The sequence below is a fragment of the Mandrillus leucophaeus genome, unplaced genomic scaffold (assembly GCF_000951045.1).
Source record: "Mandrillus leucophaeus isolate KB7577 unplaced genomic scaffold, Mleu.le_1.0 Scaffold145, whole genome shotgun sequence".
Lineage (NCBI taxonomy): Eukaryota > Metazoa > Chordata > Mammalia > Primates > Cercopithecidae > Mandrillus > Mandrillus leucophaeus.
This window is the reverse complement of record NW_012101421.1, coordinates 2,546,464-2,567,431: the sequence shown is the minus strand read 5'-3', so window position 1 is coordinate 2,567,431 and position 20,968 is coordinate 2,546,464. Positions and strand designations below refer to the sequence as shown.

Genomic DNA, 20,968 nt, shown 5'->3' with positions numbered 1-20,968 from the left:
CTGTGTGAAGCACCTCAATGGCACAAGCCCTCTGTCCCTTCCCTTCAGATGTGGAGGGGATAGGCCTTTTCCCAGTGACCCTCTCTGAAGAAGAGGCACATTGAAGAAGGCATATTGAAGAAGGCACAGTTGTATGGTCCTAGTCTCCTAGGTCTTCAAAATGCTTTCTCCTGGTTAGGGTACTGAGGGACACTCACTGGAGCTGGGGTTCTCTATTGATAGGTATCCTGTAAGTTATCCAGCTGGCACTGGAGAGCAGTAGCCCATTGGTAGACTTGCCATGTGGCCTTTCTTTCTTATGTTCCTCCTCCCTATCCCAGTTGTTGAACACCTTATTGGCCAGGTCTACTAGTCTTGAGATGAGAGTGTCTAGCTCTAAATTCACTTTTAAGAGTTTATGTCTAATGTCTAATGTGCTCTGAGACATAAAATAGGATTGTTTGTCTTGCACTTATGGGCTCAGTCCCACTTCCTCCCAAGTCCATTAGAGAACAGTTTTTTGTTGTTGTTTTATGTTTTTTGTTTAGTTTAGTTTTGTTTTTCCTGCTCCAGTGAGGAGAATGTACCAAAGGGACTGAACATCTGCCCAGTTAGGATGATGAATCTTATAATACTTCAAATGAGGTTTTGAAACCCCTAAGGATCTTTCCTTAGTCCTTTAGAATGAGACTTTCAGTTATAAAGATCTAAAGTTGTGAAGAGAACATACATATACAGTACCCACCTCTTTTTTTCTATTGGAGACATGCCAGGACATCATAGAGTAAGACTGGCAATATGCCCCACTCTGGATTACTGTCTGGGTTGACTCCCTGAGAGGAGTCCAAGAGTGACTGGTAGGCAGGGAAAGTGTTGCCTGCAGAGGCTATTGGGAATAAGGGAACTGTATGTCAAAGATTCTGAACAGAGTTAAAAATAAAAATGTCTTGTAATTTCATTGACAATAAAATAATACCTTAAGAAAATATTGTTTTAACATAGGGGACCAATCTTAAACTATTATAGATAATTATTTTTTGAGAGGGGGTTTCACTCTGTCACCCAGGCTGGAATTCAGTGGTGCAATCTCAGCTCACTGCAACCTCCACCTCCTGGGCTCAAGCAATTCTCCCACCCTAGCCCCTTGAATAGCTGGGACTACAGGCACATGCCACTACGCCTGGCTAATTTTTGTGTTTCTTGTAGAGATGGGGTTTCAGCTTGCTGCCCAGGTTGGTCTCAAACTTCTGGGCTCAAGCAATCTACCCTTGGCCTCCCAAAGTGCTGGGATTACAGGTGTGATATACAGTGGCCAGCCAATAATTTCTTTTTAATTATAGCCAACTTAATTCCATGTACAATTTATCTTTTAAATGTTCTTTCACAAACTTTATCATGACATTCACAGGCCATCTACATGTGTGGACCTTTTGATTTGTCCTATACTACCTCTTTTAGAATAACCAATCATTGTCCAGGCGCAGTGATTCACACCTGTAATCCCAGCACTTTGGGAGGCCGAGGTGGGCAGATCATGAGGTCAGGAAATTGAGACCATCTTGGCCAACATGATGAAACCCCATCTCTATTAAAATACAAAAAATTAGCCGGGTATGATGGTGCGCACCTGTAGTCCCAGCTACTCAGAAGGCTGAGGCAGGGGAATTGCTTGAACCCATGAGCTGGAGCCAAGATGGTGCCACTGTACTCCAGCCTGGTGACAGAGTGAGACTCCATCTCAAAAAAAAAAAATCATTTTGTTTTGGGACAAAAATTTACCATATAAGATCCTTTTGCATACAAAATTATTTTTATAACATTTTGTATACAAAAATACATCTTTAGGTCTATAACACTTTTACATCTCTCTTTCCTACTTAGTTTTTAAAATATTGTTTTGTAATTGAGTTTTAATTTCCAAATTACATAAAGTTATTTTTTCTCAATAAGAACACAACTTATAGAACTATAGATTCATTAGAATTCTTATTCTCAATAACTTTAAATTTTAGTGAAAGCCTAGGAAAGAAGAAGTCATGAACTGTTTTTCAGATGTTGGCATTTTATAGGTGAAACCACTTCATAATTTTTAGAAACATGTTTTTTCATGTTATAACTCCTTTTTAATTAGAAATAACCCAGACATTTAATAAGCATTTATTATTCAATGTAAAATAATTTTAAGATTTTGAATTACACAAGGTTTTTCTACAAGCATGTATCCTATTTATATGTATTTAATTCTTTCAATTTTTAATAGTTTATCTGGAGTACTTCTGAAAACTTGGATATTAGACAAAGGTAGTCATTATTTCCAGTCATTATTTTTTATTGGCCATTTTTTTAGCCTGTGAATATCAGATATTCACCTAAGTAAGAATCTTAAACACATGGGTTAAATACATGGGTATTTTTATCACTAACTCACAAGTTTTAGCGATTTTTGTGGAATGAGCAAATATTAATTTTTTTTTTTTGTCAAAAAACACAAAGCTTATTTTTGGCTATGTTTATAGCCTTATGTCATTTATGCCAAACCTTGACATCTTAAAATATCAAGCAGATGTAAATGTAAAATAATAATTAAGCCAAGATAAAAATGTATGCTAACAATTTTGAAAATACTGAAATATTTTTAAAATTTTTGTTTTATCAATAATTTAAAAACCATTTTTATTTATAAAAGCTTACTCTATTAGTCCATTCTCATGCTAGTATAAAGAACTGCCTGACACTGGGTAATTTATCAAGAAAAGATGCTTACTTGACTCACAGTTCTGCAAGGCTGGTGAGGCTTCAGGAAACACAATTATAGTAGAAAGGGATGCAAACACATCCTTCTTCACATGGTGACAGGAAGAAGTATGAGAGCTGAATGAAGGGGGAAGCCCCTTATAAAACCATTAGATCTTGTGAGAGCTTACTTGCTATCATGAGAATAGCATGGGGGAACTGCCCCATCATTCAGTTACCTCCCACTGGGTCCCTCTCACAGCAAGCAGGGATTGTGGGAACTGCAATTCAAGATGATATTTGGGTAGGGACACAGACAAAACATATCATTCTACCTCTGACCCCTCCCAAATCTCATGTGCTCACATTTCAAAACACAATCCTACCCTTACAACAGTTCCCCAAATTCTTAACTCATTCCAGTACTAACTCAAAAGTCTAAGTGCAAAGTCTCATCTGAGACAAGGCAAGTCCCTTCTGCCTATGAACCTGTAAAATCCAAAGCAAGTTAGTTACTTCCTAGATATAATGGGGATACAAGCATTGGGTAAATAAACTTGTTCCAAATGGGAGTAATTGGCCAAAAAAAGGGGGCTACAGGCCCCATGCAAGTCTGAAATCCAATAGGGCAGTCATTAAACCTTGAAGTCCCAAAATAGATCTCCTTTAACTCCATGTCTCATGTGCAGGGCACACTGTTGCAAGAGGTGGGCTCCCATGGCCTTGGGAAGCTCCACCCCTGTGGCTTTGCTGGTTATAGTCTCCATCCTGGCTGCTTTCATGGGCTGGTGTTGAGTGTCTGTGACTTTTTCAGGCACACAGTGCAAGCTGTTGATGGATCTATTATTCTGGGGTCTGGAGAGCAGTGGTTCTCCTCTCACAGCTCCATTAGGCAGTGCCCCAGTGGCAACTCTGTGGGAACTCTGACCCCACATTCCCCTTCTGCACTGCCCAGCAGAGGTTCTCCACGAGGGCTCTGCCCCTGCGGCAAACTTCTGCCTGGACATCCAGGTGTTTCCCTACATCCTCTGAAATCTAGACAAAGGTTCCCAAACCTCAGTTATTCAATTCCATGCACCCACAGGCCCAACACCATGTGTAAGCCACCCAGGCTTGGGGCTTGCACCCTCTGAAGCAACATTCTGAGCTTTACATTGGCTCCTCTAGCCATGGCTAGAACTGAAGCAGCTGGGATGCAGGGCACCACATCCCAAGTCTGCATAGAACAGGAGGAAAGGCCACCTACAAGACCATTTCTCCCTCCTAGGCCTCCAGATCTGTAATGAGATGGGCTGCTGTGAAGGTCACTGACATGGCCTGGAGACGTTTTCCCAAACGTCTTGGTGATTAACATTTGGCTCCTTGTTACTTATGCAAATGTATGCAATCAGCTTGAATTTCTCCCCAGAAAATAGGGTTTTGTGTTCTATCACATCATCAGGCTGCACATTTTCTAAACTTTGACGCTTTGCTTCTTCTTGAATGTTTTGCCATTTAGAAATTTCTTCTGCCAGATACCTTAAATCATCTCTCTCAAGTTCAACGTTCCACAGATCTCTAGGGCAGGGCCAAAATGCCATCAGTCTCTTTGCATAGCAAGAGTAACTTTTGCTCCAATTCCCAAAAAGTTCCTAATTTCCATCTGAGACCACCTCAGCCTGGACTTCATTGTCCATATCACTATCAGCATTTTGGTCCAACCCATTCAACATGCCTCTAGAAGTTCCAAACTTTCCCATATTTTCCTGTCTTCTTCTGGGTCCTCCAAACTGTTCCACTCTCTGCCTGTTAGCCAGTTGCAAAGTCATTTTCACGTTTTCAGGTATGCTTATAGCAGCATCCCACTCTACTGGTACCAATTTACTGTATTAGTCCATTCTCGTGCTGCTATAAAGAACTGCCTGAGACTGGGTAATTTATAAAGGAAAGAGATTTAATTGACTCACAGGTCCACAGAGCTGGGGAGGCCTCAGGAAACTTAACAATCATAGTGGAAGGGGAAGCAAACATGTCTTTCTTCACATGGTGACAGGAAAGAGAAGTATAAGACCTGAGTGAAGGAGGAAGCCCCTTATAAAATCATCAGATCTTATGATAGCTTATTATCATGAGAATAGCATGAAGGAAACCACCCCCATGATTAAATTACCTCCCACCTGGTCCCTCCAAGGACATGTGGGGATTATGGGAGCTACAATTCAAGATGATATTTGGATGAGGACACAGCCAAATCTTATCAATTACTAAGTTCGCATGAATTTGAAGAGTATTTGAATTTAATTTATGATTATAAGCCGTTTGGTAGCATGCTAGACATAACATATAACCTAATATATATATTAGGTTATATATATATAACCTCTCATATATATATATAACCTAATGTATACATACATACACACACACACACAAAGATCCAATAGCTGTTACCTTGGACTTTTGGCCATGAGATAACAACACAAACTCACCATTTTATAAAAGATAGCTGGGTTCAAATTATTTTTCGGACAAAATTGGAACCCGTTCCAATGGCTAAACTGTTTTTCCTGATAGATAATCCAAGGAAGGCTGTGGACCAAAATTTGATAAAGAGGTCTTTATGGTAATTCATTCTTTTTAAAAAAGGCTCTTTTACCTTTTATTCTTCAATTTCAAATGAATTTTTAATGTTTCAATTTCAGTTAGATCATAAAGAATAAGTCTTAGGACCAATAACTTAACAGCAGATTCAAAGCAGGCAGAGAAGAAAGGAGGAAGACAGAGAAGTTTAGAAGACTCTAGTTAATTCTGTAGTTGCAGGTTAATCATTTTGCTCTAAATTTTTCTTACTATGCAGAAAACCAATACTGGCCATTGCACCCAGGGATCCCTGGTGTCTTCTTGAAGGTTAACTGAGTGTCCTTGGCTCCTTGTCTCAGGCAGTCTCCCCTAGGTGTCTTAACCTCATAATTCAGATTTCCTCTAATCCCCCAAAAATGATCCCTTAACTTTCCAGACTGTATGTCATCTTCCTCTTAGGGGGAAGCCAAGGTGACTTTGTCTGTGGGGCTTCAGCAAGGAGGAGGAGAAGGAGGAGGAGGGGGAGGCAGTATTTCTGGGAAGAGGGTAAATTTAAGCTCCTCTGGTGCAAGAAACTTTTTCACAGACATAAGAGAAAAATCTCTAAGAGGAGTAAATAGAAACAGAGAAGAATACACACTCATACACAAAAGACTTACTGGCAGGTCATTTCTTGATCCAGCATTCTGGAGTGTCAGCCCTTAGGTTCCTCTCTCACCTTTGCAAAGACTCTTGAGGGAGTCTCTACTCAGAATGAAACTACTGCTCCCTTCTTCACCCTCTCAAGGACTCCAGCAGGGACCTCTACTGAGTGCAGGACCATGACCTTGTGCCAGGCATCCCTGTGCACAACCCTGATTTGGAGTGAGTGTCCCCATCATACTTAACTCTGAGCTTTCTTTCCAGTACAGCTATATAACCCTTTGCCTGCCTGCTTATGACCTCAAAACAATGATATATTACCTTTTCCAAAGCTGATCCCTGGCACCCAGAGTCAGGACTAATGCCTGTCCTTTGCTGGCAGATGAGGTTGTAAACCGTTATATGCCAGTTACTGGGTCTATAAGCATGTAAAAAAGCTTCCCAAATAAGGAAGTGGACTAGCTAGTTCAGATGCTGGGTCACCAGTTTGATTACAGAGAAAGCTAATCCTTCAACAAATGGGATCCTTCCTTGTTTGGTTTCATTAAGCTAATACATGAAACCAAAAGTGAGTGTCAAGCAGTGCAGAACACAGAATTGATAAGGAGGAGCAAGGCTCACAAATCAACTTTTCCACTAGTGAGCGATGAGCGGGGCAAAATATAGGGTTTCTTTAATGAAGAGGTTGAACATTAAAATCAAAAGGAGGAAGGTTTATGTCTTTTCTAGAAATGGGAAATGAACTTCCCTGAACTTGAGTGCTACCTTCCTTTTTGTCCTTTTATGGTGTCTTCCAGCTGTTGTTATGAGGATTGTGAACTATCATGGTGCTGGTGCGAGGGTCATTTAGCATGAAAATGACGTTATAATAAAGCTTGAGTTCTTTTTGAAGTTGTTCAGTCCAGTTGACCATCTTGGTTCTAACTAGTCTCAGCTGGCCCAGTTACAAAGGGACCTTTTTATCCAGGCATCCTGTTTCTTAAAGATAAGCAGAGTTAGAGAAGGGTCGAAATTCAACTATGTCATGTAGGCATTATACTGGGGAACAGTCACACTTTTGTAAAATCCCCTCTTGAATGTGCACTATACTCAGTTGCTTCTAATAAACAGAATAAAGCAAAAGTAATAGAACATCGTTTTTATGATTAGGTTGCAAAAATTTGTGACTTTTACCTTGCTAGCATTCTCTTTCTTGTCATCTTGGTTACTTGCTCTGATGAGTCAAGCTGCCATGTATTGAGATGCTCTATGGAGAGGCCTACAGCGTGTGGAAACAACATAAGCTTCAGTCCACCCACATTTGAGAACCAACCACCCTTGAGAATTGCTGCCAACAACCAGCAATGTGAGAGCAGAAGTATTTTTAGTATGTTAGAAAACAGGTCCTTGCCAGTCATGGTAGAAGACCCAGAGCTGGAGAACCTAGGGGATCACAGAACTGGTAAGATAATAAATATTAATGAATTTAGCAACTAAGTTTGGTTATACTTTTTATGCAGCAATGGATAGCCAATGCAGGCTCCTGATACTACACTTCAAAATCCATCACTGCTTTTTTTTTGCCATGGAAATACAGTGCACTAATCCTAGCTGACGACTGATTGTTGCAGGTATCCTAAGGCAGGCATGCTTCTGGGAAAAATGGGATCCTCTACGGCCAACTTTGAGGATTCCCAGTGGCTTCTTCAAATATTCCATGAACTGCATAGGATGCTTCAAGCTTTCCTGCCTCTCTCATTTACTCTGGGGAAACTTAAATTCAAGACTTTCAGTGTGCCCTGACCACTGCTTCCTCCCAATTTCCTTTCTCACAAGTATTTCCCCTAAAAATATCCTTGAACTTGTAATGCTTTCTTGATGTCTGGTTCTCAGAAGATGCAGGCTAATACAACAATTTACCATTAGAACTATCTTCTTTTAATTTTTTTTCATAGTTGTTTTTGTATTTTTTTTTAAACTAGACTTTATGTTTTAGAGCAGTTTTGGGCTCACAGCAAAACTGGGTGGAAAGTTTGGAAAGTTCCTTTTTATCCCTTCTCCCCACCCCCCATACCAGACATCCCACATCCAAGTGGTACACTTGTTACAACAGCAAACCTACCTTGACACATCATTATCACCCAAAGATCATAGTTTACAATAGAGCTTACTCATGATGTACGTTCTATAGGTTTGGAAAATGTATAAAGATGTGTACACAACTATAATATTATTCAATAGTTTCAGTGCACTACTTAAAAAAAAATCCTTTTTGCTCTACTTATTCCTTGCTTCCTTCCACCTAACTCCTGGTTATCCCTGACCTTTTTATTGTCTTCAATTATGACTTTTTAAGAATGTGATATAGTTGACATCATATAGGATTTAGCCTTTTCAGATTGGCTTCTTTCACTTAGTAAAATGCATTACATTTTCTCCTTGTCTTTCCATGGCTTGATAGGTTATTTCTTTTTAAACTTTAGAGACTGACATACAGAATATGTATATACTCATGGGGTATGTAACGATGTCTTAATACACATAATATATAGAGTGATTAGATCAGGGTAATTGGCATATCTATTATCATAAACATTTATTGTTTCCCATGTTGGAAACATTCCAGATCCTTCTCCTAGCCATTTGAAGCTATGTATTATTGTTAACTATAGTCATTCTACATTGGCACAGAACACTAGAACTTATTCCTTCTACTTAGCTGTAATTGTGTATCCTTTGAAAAATCTCTTTCTGTCCCCTCTTTCTCCTACACGTCCCAGTCTTCAATATCCTCTGTTTCAATTTTTACTTCTTTGAGATCAACTATATTTTAGCTTCCATACATGAGTGAGGACAGGCAACACTGAACTTTCTGTTACTGTCTTATTTCATTAACATAATATTCACCAGTTCCATCCATGTAGCTGTGAATGACAAGATTTCATTCTTTTTTTATGGATAGTATTACACTGTGTATACATACCACATTTTCTTTGTTCATTCACCTGGACACCTAGGTTGATTCCATATCTTGGCTATTGTGCATAGTATAGTGATAAACATGGGCGTGCAGATGACTTCTTCAATACTGATTTCCTTTCCTTTGGATAAATGCCCAGTAGTGAGATTGCTGGATCATATGGTAGTTCTATTTGTAGTTTTTGTGGAATTTTCATACTATTATCCATAGCAGTTGTACTAGTTTATGTTCCCACCAGTAGTGTAGAAGAGCTCCTTATTTTTATTTATTTATTTATTTTGCATTCTCACTAGCTTTGTTAGGCGGTTTTTGCATTGCAATAAAGAAACACCTGAGGCTCAGTAATTTATAAAGAAAATAGGTTTAGTTGATTTATGGTTCTTCACACTGTACAAACATGGTAGCAACATCTGCTTTGTTTCTGGTAAGGGCCTCAGGAAGCTAACAATCATAGTGGAAGGCAAAGTGGGAGACGTGGGAACAGGCCTGTCACATGGTGAGAATGGGAGCAAGAGAGAGAGGGACGAGGTGTCATACACTTTTAAACAACCGGATCTTGTGAGAACTCACTCACTATCCTGAGGACACCACCAAGCCATTCATGAAGGATCCACTCCCATGACCAAAACACCTCCCAGCATGTCCCATCTCCAACATTGGGGATTACATTTCAACATGAGATTTGGAGGGGACAGACATTTAAACTATATCATTCCATCCTTGGTTCCTCAAATCTCATGTCCCTCTCACATGGCAAAATAAAAAAAGTCTTAACTCATTCCAGCATCAAGTCCAAAGTGTTAAGTCTCATCTGAGACTCATCTCCTTCCAACTTTGAGCCTATAAAATCAAAGCGAGTTATTTACCGCCAAGATGTGATGGTAGTATAGGCATTGAGTAAACATTACTATTCCAAAAGACAGAAATTTGTCGAAAGAAAGAGACAACAGGCCTCATGAAATTCTGAAAACTAACAGGGCAGTCACTAAATCTTAAAGCTCTGAAATAATCTCCTTTTACTCCATGCCCCACATCGAGGGCACGCTGGAAGGGGTCGGTTTTTAAGACCTTGACAGTTCCACTCTTGTGGCTTCGCAAGGTGCAGCTATTCTCATGAGTTGGAGTTGAGTGACTGTGGGATTCTAGATTCAGGGTGCAAGTTGTCAGTGGAGCTACCATTCTGGGGGCTGAAGGGTGGCAACCGTCTTCCCACAGCTCCACTGTACTGTGCCCCAGTGGGGATTCTCTGTGGGGTCTCCAACCCCACATTTTCCTTTGGCATTTTCCTAGTAGAGGTTGTCTGTAAGGGCCCTGCCCCTGGATCAGGCTTCTGCCTGGGCCCACAGGCTTTCTCCTACATCCTCTGAAATGCAGCTAAAAGCCTCCAACCTTCCCTCATGCTTGCATTCTGTGCACCCACAGGCTTAACACCATGGTGGAAGCCACCAAGGCTTATGGCTTGTGCCCTCCAGAGTGGCAGCCAAAACCATACCTGGGGTCCTTTGAGCCATAATTGTAGCTGGAGCAGCTGTGATGCAGGGAGCAGTGTCCCTAAGCTGAGCAGGGAAGCAGCATCCCAGGCCTGGCCCCTGAAACAATTCTTTCCTCCTAGGCCACTGGGTCTGTAATGGGAAGAGCTGCCTCTAAGATCTCTGTAATGCCTTGAAAGTCTTTTTCCCACTGTCTTGGATATTAGCACTTTGTTCTCTTTTAGTCATACTAATCTCTCTAGCAAGTAGTGGTTCTGCAGCCTGCTTGGAATTTTTCTCTGCCACATGGCCAGTCTGCAAACTTTCCAGACTTTTATACCCTTTTAAATATAAGTTTCAACTTTAAGTCATTCCTTTGCTCCCATATATGATAATAGGTCATTAGAAGCAGCTAAGCTACATCTTGAACACTCTGCTGCTTAGAAATTTCTTCTGCCACATACTGTAAGTCATTACTGTTAAGTTCAAACTTCCACAGATCCCTAGGACATGAACACAATGCAGTCAAGCTCTTTGCTCAGGTATAACATGGGTAATCTTTACCCCAGTTCCCAATAGCTTCCTCATTTACATCTGAAACCTCATCAGTCTAGCCTTCACTGTCAACGTTTCTATCAGTATTTTGGTCACAGCCATTTGACCAGTATCTTAGAAGTTCCAAACCTTCTCTCATCTTCCTGTCTTCTTCTGAGCTCTCTAAACTCCTCCAATCTCTGCCTATTACTCAGTTTCAAAGTCACTTGCACACTTTCAAGTATCTATAGCAAAGTCCCTTTCCTCGGTACCAATTTTATGTATTAAGCCATTTTTGTATTGCTATAAAGAAATACCAAAGACTGGGTAATTTATAAATAAATGAGGCTTAATTGGTTCACAGTTCTGCAGGCTATACAAGCATGGCAGCAACATTTGCTTAGCTTCGAGGGCCTCAGGAAGGTTACAATCATGGAGGAAAGTGAAGTGACAGCAGGCATGTCACATGGCAAGAGTGGGAGCGAGAGAGGGAGGAAGTGCCACACAGTTTTAAACAACCATTTCTTGTGAGAACTCACTCACTATCATGAGGACAGCACCAATCTATTCATGAGAGATCTATCCCCATGACCGAAACAGCTCCCATCATGCCCCACCTTAGACATGGGGATTGCTGCTCAGCCTGAGATTTAGAGAGGACAACTATCCAACCTATATCAACAGCATTTGTTATTTTTTGTCTTTTGATAATATCCATTCTAATTTGGCTGATATGATTCCTCATTGTTGTTTGCATTTCCCTAATGATTAGTGATATCAAGCATATCTGAGAAATATTTGTTCAGGTTATTTGCCCACTTTTTTTTTTTCCTATTGAGATGTTTGAAGTCCTTGTATATTCTGGATATTAATCTGCAGTTTGATTAATAGATTGCAAATATTTTCTCTCATTGTGTACATTGTACTTGCACACTGTTGCTTGTTTCCTTTGCTGTGCAGAAGCTTTTTAGTTTGATATTACCACATTTGTTTATTTATGCTTTTGTTGCCTGCAATTTTGAGGTCTTATTAATAAAACTTTTTCCAGGACAATGTGTTGAACCATTTCCTGTGTGTGTGTGTGAGTGTGTGTGTGTGAGAGAGAGAGAGTGTGTGTGTGTGTGTTTATACTAGTTTTAAAGTTTTGGTTCTTACATTTAGGTCTTTCATCCGTGTTGACTTGATTTGTGTAGAGGGTAAGAGATGGGGTCTATTTTTATTATTCTGTGTATGGACATCAAGCTTTTCAGAACCATTTTTTAAGACACTGTCATTTCCCCAAAGTATGTTCTTTCTGTCTTTGTCAAAAATCAGTTGGTTGTAGATATGTAGATTAATATCTGGGTTTTCTATGTTGTTTAGTTGGTCTGTGTATCCATTTTTATTGCCAGCACCATGCTGTTTGGCTATAACAGCTTTGTAGTCAGGTAGTGTGGTACCTCCAGCTTTGTTCTTTTGCTCAAAATTGCTTTGGCTATTTGGGGTTTTTGTGGTTCCATAAAATTTTTAACTTTTTTTTTTTTATTTCTATGAATAATGTCATTGGTATTCTGATAAGAATTGCATTTAAACTGTAGGTTGTTTTTGGTAGTATGGTCATTTTGACAATATTCTTTCAATCCGTGAGCTAGGATATCTCCATTTTTGCAGCCTCTTCAATTTCTTTCATTAGGGTTTTGTGGTTTTTCTTGTAGAGGTCTTTCACCTTGTTGGTTACATATGTTCCTATTTTATTTTTTTCTAGGTATTGTAAATGAGATTGCCTTTTTATTTTTTGGTTATATCTTTATTAGTGTATAGAAACACTACTGAGTTTTGTGTGTTGATGTTGAATCCTGCAACCTTATTGAATTCATTTATCAGTTCTAAGAGTATTTTTGGTAGAGTCTTCAGGTTTTTCTATATACAAGATTATGTTATCTACAAAGATAGACAATTAGACTTCCTTCTTTCCAAAATAGACGCTGCCCTGTATTTCTTTCTCTTGGCTAATTGCTCTGGCTAAGACTTCCAGTATTACGTTGAATGAAAGTGCTGAGACTGGACATCCTTGTCCTGTTCTAGTTCTTATATAAAAATCTTTCAGCTTTTCCCTCTTCAGTATGATATTAGCTGTGGTTTTGTCATATATGGCCCCTGTATTATGTTGAGGTACCTTTTCCTACACCTAATTTATTAAGAATATTTTTTATTATGAAGAAATATTTAATTTTATCTAATACTTTACTTGCCTTTACTGAGATGATCATATGGCATTTGTCCTTTATTGCGTTGATGAAATGTATCACATTTATTGATTCATACATGTTGAATCATTCTTGACTTTCTGGGATAAATCCCACCTGATCATGGTGTGTTATCATTTTGATATATTGTTGGAATCAGTTTCCTGGCATTTTGTCGAAGATGTTTCTATCTGTGTTCATCAGAGATATTGGTTTATAGTGGTTTTTTGTTGTTGTGTCCGTGTCTAGCTTTGGTATCAAGGTTACACTGGTCTTGTGGAATGAGTTAGGGAGGGTGCCTTTCATTTCAAATTTTTTGAATAGTTTTAGAAGAACTGAAGTTATTTCTTCTTTAAAGGTTCAATAGAATTCAGTGATACTGGATTTTTTTGGGGGAAGAGTTTTTGTAACTGAGTCAATCTTATTGTTATTGCTGTGTTTAGCCTATTTCTTCTTGGTTCAATCTTAATAGGTTGTATGTATCTACGAATTTATCAATTTCCTCTAGGTTTTTTATTTTATTGGCATGTAAATTGCTTACAGTAATCTCTAATTATACTTTTATTTTCTGTGGTGCCCATTGTAATAACTCCTTTTTCATTTGTGATTTGGTTTTTGGGTCTTCCCTTTTTTTCTTTGTTAATCTAGCTAATGGTTTGTCCATTTGTTTTTCTTTTAAAAAGCTAACTTTTTGTTCTGTGAATCTCTTGTATTTTTTAGTCTCGATTTTATTTATTTCTGCTTTTGATCTTTCTTTCTTTCTTTCTACTTATTGTAATTTTGGTTTGTTCTTGCTTTTCTAGGTCCTTGCAGTGCATCAGCGGGTTATTTTAAATCTCTCTAGTTTTTACTGTAGTCATTTACTGCTATAAACTTGCCTCTTAATACTTCTTTTTATGTGTCCCATAGAATTGGTATATTGAGTTTCTATTTTCATTTATTTCAACTAATTCTTTAATTGTATTTTTAATTTTTGTCTTCATTCGCTGGTCTTTCAGGAACATGTCATTTAATTTCAATGTATTTGTATAATTTATTTATTTGTTTATTTATTTATTTATTTATATTTTGAGATGGAGTCTTGCTCTGTCACCCAGGCTGCAGTGCAGTGGCACAATCTTGGTTCACTACAACCTCTGCCTCCTGGGTTCAAGTGATTCTCCTGTTTCAGCCTCCTGAGTAGCTGGGATTACAGGTGCATGGAGCCACTCTTGGCTGTTTTGTATTTTTAGCAGAGACAGAATTTCACCATGAGCCAGGTTGGTCTCAAACTCCTGACCTCTGGTGATCCACCTGCCTTGGCCTTTCAAAGTGCTAGGATTATAGGCATGAGCCACCATGCCCAGCCTGAAATATGATTCTTTATTAGACTGATACCTTCTAGGTTTTCAAGTGAACCACAAGAGTTCACTCTCCCATATTTGAGTATGTGGGATTTTTTATGTGTCCTATCTCAGTCTTGATAAGTATGCAGGTCTGTTTCATCTAATATTTTGCTTTTTAAATCTTTATTCATAAATAATTGTAGACTCTTAGGAGTTTAGACACAGAGTCTTGTGTACCCTTCTTCCAGCTTCTTCCAATGGGAGTATCTTGTATTGTATATACTGCACTTGTTGTCAGTATTAAAACCAGGAAATTGAGATAAGCCTAATCATTTCATGATTTTTTACATATTTTCATGTATGTATGTATGTGTGTGTTTATTGTTATTTGCCATTTTATCTCGTATAGATTCAGTAACTACCACTACAATCAGAATACAGACTAGTTTCATTTCCTATGCTACCGTTTTTATTCATACCAACTGTCCTTTCTCTGCCTCCTGACAACCACTATTATTTTCTCTATCTCTAGTCTTGCCATTTTAAGAGTGCTATATAAATGAAACCCTATAATATTTAACTTTTGATTTGGGCTTTTTTTATTAGGTATAACGCATTTGAGATCAGTCTGGGTTGTTGAAGGTACTAAGAGTTCATTCCTTTTTTATTACTGAATGAAATTCCATTGTATGGATGTACCACAGCTTGAAACCATCTGCCCTTTGAGGGACATTTAGTTTGCTCCCAGTTATTTGCTACTTTGAATAAAGTTGCCATGGATATCAATGTAGAAGTTTTTGTGTGAACATAAGTTTTTCATTTCTCTTGGATAAATATCAAAAAGTGTGATTTTTGGGATGTATGTTAAGTGTAAATTTAATTTTCTAAAAAACTGCCAAACTGGTCTTCCAGAATGGTTGTACCACTTTATCTGAATGCCAGCAATGTATGAGAGATCCAGTTTCTCTGCAAGAGAACACTAATTGTTTTTTTTTAAAAATTCAACCTAGACTAGTAAGTTTGTAGTGATATATCATTATGATTTTAATTTGCATTTCCCTAGTGGCAAATTGTGATGTACATCTTTTCGTGTGCTCAATTGTTATTGAAGTCTCCTTTTCATACAGTGTGTGTTCAAATATTTTGCCATTTCCCCATTGTAATGTTTGTTTTCTTATGGTTGTGTGTACAGAATTCTTTAATTTTGAAAATGCAAGACTTTTAATCGGATATGTTATATGCAAATATATTCTGTGTTTTAGTAAAGTCTTGTCTTTTTGTCTTTGAGGGTGTTTTATAATGCAGAAGTTCTTAATTTTTCTAAAATTCTACTTATCACTTTCTTCTTTTATTCATCATGTACTTGGTGTCACACACAAGAAATCTTGCCCTAATCGTGTAACAAAGAAGTTTGTTTTCTAAAAATATTATAGGTTTACAATTTATATTTAGATATATAAGCCATTTTTAGTTAGATTGTGTGTAAAATGTGAGATTTAGCTTGAGCTTCACTTTTTTTGCCAATGAATATGTAATTATTCCATCACCATATGTTAAATTGCTTTCATTAAATTGATTTTGTAACTTTGTCAAAAATCAGGCATGTTTGTGTAGCTCTATTTCTGAGTTGTCTATGACCATTCCATTTATCTATTTGGCTATCCCTCTGCCAATATCACACTTTCTTGATTTCAGAGTTTGCATAGTAATTCTTAACAACTGGTAAGAGTGATTCTTCCCTTTTATTCTTCTAAATTTATTTGGATTTAGCTGATATAACAATGATGAAATTTAAAATAACAGTGAGACAAGCATAGTATAAACTGCTTTCCTGGAAAATCCTCAAAAGTCTGAGGAATTAGTGGCATCAACTTCATCAAGAAATTGGAATAAGTGAACCACTAAAATAATAACTCTTAAATTGCATGGCAGTAGGCAATTGTCCATCACTCAGGCAAAAATCCATAGTGTATTCTCTGGACTGGAGGCAACAGATAACACTGAGAGAAGAAAAATTAATTTCAAAAGAAATTAATACATTTTGAATGTTGACGCTACCTAACTCTCATTGCCTAACTGGCTTCTAGGATTCTGACAGGTTAAGTCTATACTCTGCAGACATGGAAATGTAAAGAATCTTGTTCTTGCCTATTTGTTTGTTCCTTTAATTTTCATTTCTATGGTGAGATTGTAGATTTCAGTTTCCTTTGACCATGCTGCTGGAATCAGGGTTGGTGCATAAGAATCTGGGCCAATTCAATAAGCACACCATATAGTTATTGGAGATTGTTCATATTCTCTGTGCCTTTTTCTATTGAATAATTTTTCTATTACATATTGACTTGCATGAGTTTATTACATATAAAGTTTTACTTTTATATGGGTTTCAAATAAATCTCCTAGTCTACTATTTTGTTTAAGGTGTGTTTAAAAAGTTGTAATTATCTATATTATTTGCTGGTATTTTATGAAAATGGTAATTTTATCATTTTCTCACTGTTTTTTTTTTTTGCTACATTAAACAACCATAACAGTATCTAAAGTAATTTTATATTTGGAAGATGGTTTCTACTTGCTAGATTAGATAAAGGACTGTGTGGTTCACAGACTAGCACTGGTCCTCTTGGGAGGGTCATATAGGAACAAATAACTCTTTGACTATTACTTCTTTTTAAAAAGTCCTGTGTTTTCCTAAGCTACAATTTCCTTTATTTTACCTCTAAGGCTGTGAAAGCTATAACTGCTTGGTCTTTTCAATTCTGCCTCCTCTTCTTTTTTTCTTACCTTTCCATCCCTGTATTACCCAGCTTCTGAATTAAAAGTGTGTAAATCTCTTACCTGAAATCAGATTCAAAGACAGTTTATTTGAAAGAATTTATAATTGATTTTTCTCTCAATTATGTTTTCCCTTGGAAACAATACTATTGATGACTTTTTTCCCTCACTATTTACTTAACATCTAAGTAGTATTTTTTAGAAATTGTCAAGTTACTTTGGGATGGATTTCCATTGATTCATACTGTTAAAGCTAATTTAAGTATTATTTATTTATTTATTTATTTATTTATTTATTTATTTATTTTGAGATAGGATCTCACTCTGTCACCCAGGCTGGAGTACAGTGAATCAATCACAGCTCACTACACCCTCAAATTCCTGGGTTCAATCAATCCTCCCACCTCCGCCTCCTCAGTAGATGGGGCTACAGGCATGTGCCACCATGCTTGGCAAATTTTCCATTTTTTTTTTTTTGTAAAGACATTGTCTCTCCATGTTGCCCAAGCTGGTCTTGAACTCCTGGACTCAAGTAATCTGCTACCTTGGCCTCCCAAAGTGTTGGGATTACAGGCATGAGCCACCAAGCCTGGCCTAAGTATAATTTAAAATATATTTTTTTCTACCTAGGAGAGAGATGTATCAACTTACCAGTCTATATGATCATTACTCTTCATCAGTGATAAATGTTAATACTAATATTGAGGAGAAGGAAGAGGAAGTGACTGAAGCAATAAGGGAAACAAAGTCATCAAAAAATGAATTACATTCTCTTTCAAAAACGGTGAGTTTTTCATATTTAAAAATAAAAATTACTGATTTTTGTTTTGAGTTATAAATAGCAAACTTTTTGTCAATAATTAAATAGCAATTGGCCAATTTTTTAAATATTTAGCCAATTTGCCTATATTAGTTTTCTATTGCTGCCTAACAAATTACCACAAATTTAGCATCTTGAAACAGCACTCATTTATTATCTCAACCTTTTCCTAAGTCAGAAGTCTGGGCACAGCATGGCTCAAGTGGTTGCTCTGCCCTAGGACTGGCAAGACTAAAATCAGGGTATCAGTAGCCTGGCATTTCTATCTGGAGACTCCAGGATAACACTATTTTTAGTATACAGGTATCAAAATATCAGAATAGACCCCTATAAAGATGTCCAATTATTATGTGTCAATTAAAATAAAAACTGAAGAAAAACTTCAAACAAAAACTTATTCAGTTTTTGTTTTAATTGACACATAATAATTGTATATTTTTATAAGGGGTCTAATGTGATATTTTGATACCTGTATACAATCCGTAATGATCAAATTAGGGTAACATTCAGCATTTCTTTGTGTTGGTAACATTCAAAATCGCCCTCTTCCAGGATTTTGAAAATCCTCATTGAAAATATAGAATGAATTATTATTAACTAGAGTCACTCTACAGTGCTAAAGAACACTAAAACTTACTTGTCTTATTAAGCTATAATTTTTTATCTCTTATCCAACCTCTGTCTATGCCCCCTACCCCCTACACTTCCTAGTCTCTAGTTATCACTACTCTACTCTCTGCTTCTGTGAGATCAACCTGTTTAGCTTCCATGTATGAAGGAGAACGTATGGTATTCATTTTTCTGTGCTAGGCTGATTTCACTTGACATAATGCCCTCCTGTTCCATCCATGTTGCTGCAAATAACAGGAATTCGTTCCTTTTTATTGCCAAATAGTATTCCATTGTGTATCACATTTTCTTATCTACTCATCCGTTGATGGAAGCAGGTTGATTTCATATCTTAGGTTTTGTGAATAGTGCTGCAATAAATGCAAAGGTGTAGATATCTCTTGGACATACTGATTCCTTTTTCTTTGGATATATAACCAGCAGTGGGATTGTTGGATCATATGTAATTCTTTTTTTAGTGGGTTTTTTTTTTTTTTTTTTTTTTTTGAAGAATCTCCATACTGCTGTGATCTCCACTCCACAGTGGCTGTATTCATTTATAGTCCCACCAACAATGTTTAAGAGTACCTTTTCTCTGCATCTTCAACAGCATTCGTTATTTTTTGTCTTTTTGATACTACCCGTTCTAACTGGGGTGTTCAGTTTTGACATGATTTAATTCTTATGGTTTGAGAACTGAAGCCTTTGTTTCCTTGGCAGCTGTCAGCCTGAGATCACACTCAGTTTTCAGAGGCTGCCTGCATTCCCTAGCTATTTGTTCCCTTCTTTTCTAAAACCAGCAGTGGTGTGCTCCTGCTTGGAAGCATCTGACCTTTCATTATGACTCATCTTTTCTGAAGATGAAGCTTTCTTTTCCTGCCATATCTCATTCACTGTTGTATAAGAACATAATAGATAAAATAAATAATAGTATAGTAAAAGGAAATAATATATAAATTATTATGCCAATTTGCATTCCAACCTGGAGTTAAAGACATTCTTCTCTACAATAAGGCTTTTTAATTGTACCTCATTATGGTTTGTTATCAGTTATTAATGGAACTGAACATTTTTAATGATTTTTGCGGGGTGATTTGTATTTCCTTTTCTGTGAAAACCTGCTCATGATTTTCCTGCTATATACTGAGTGTCATCTCACTGATTTGTAAGAATTTATATATTGTGGATACTAAATATTTTCTAGTTACAAATGTTAAAAATATATTTACCCAAACTTTTTTCATTTATTTATGGTAACTTCTGATGAAAAGACATCTCAGTTTAATGTAGTATCAGGTATAAATACATTCCTTTGTGCTTTTTCCTTTTGTGAACTTGTTTAAGAAATTGTCCCACTCCTGAGATTATAAAAATATTTTCTGTTATTTCATTCTCAATGTTTCTGAATTCTGCTTTTAATGTTTATGTGATAGTTTTAGATGAAACTATGTTTAGAATGTTTAAAATTGAGGCTTATTTTTCTTACTCTGCCTTCTATTTACAAATTTGGAATTAAAAAGCTATTTCTACAATTTTTGGAATGCATATTTCACTTGCCAGATGTGATGCATAATTAATATGAAATTAATGTATGGGTGTAATGTGAAGTGAGGTTCCAGTTATTTTTTGTATAATACATAAAACAAATTGTTACAATGCAATCTTCTGATGGGTTTTGTTTATATATCTGTAATCAGTGCTATCTCTCTCCCACATTAGGTTTTTATGTTTGTGTGGATCTTTTTCCATTCACTTTTTACTTTGATCTATTTGACCATCTTCACCTGAACACTCCATGTCAGCATCACTAAAATTCCATAATGGGTGTTAATTATCTGTGATAGTGAATCCTCTGATCTTATATTTTCTTTTGAGTTCTAGGCTTTTCTTGATTCTTGCTCTTCCATATAGGTTTCAGGATTATCCGGTTCATTTCTTTAAAAATTTTTGTTGGGATTATGATTAAAACTGTATCCACTTATGGAATAATTGAGTAAGAACTCTAGTCTTTATGATAGGGACTTCTAAACATACCCATGACCTATCTCTGTTTATTTGAGTTGTTTTCCCAAACTGAACCTTAATCAATGTTCTTGGAACTTTCCAAAAGGAAAACTGTGTCTTTGCAAAATCAGACAGTGATGAGACAAATGAACCCTTCCATCTTCACCTAATGTTAAAGTTATTTTTTAAAATTGATTTGTAATGTGATCCTGATATGTTTATAAAATTGGTCTATATGATAGAAATAATTTAAAATTTATTATGGTTTAATTCATGTTCTAATATATGGGTAATTTGCATAAATATTTCATTTGACAAAAACGCTTTCTCTGATT

At 36.9% G+C, this 20,968-nt stretch overlaps 1 protein-coding gene across 3 annotated transcripts in view; it reads left to right on the top strand.

Annotated features, from left to right (window-relative positions):
* CCDC178 (coiled-coil domain containing 178) overlaps nucleotides 1-20,968 on the top strand; it is a 542,262-nt gene that overhangs the window by 138,178 nt on the left and 383,116 nt on the right. For all 3 annotated transcript variants that reach the window (XM_011974390.1, XM_011974388.1, XM_011974389.1), the window contains exon 12: nucleotides 17,831-17,984. In XM_011974390.1, the coding sequence (XP_011829780.1) occupies nucleotides 17,831-17,984 (154 nt within the window). The remainder of the gene's footprint in view (nucleotides 1-17,830; nucleotides 17,985-20,968) is intronic.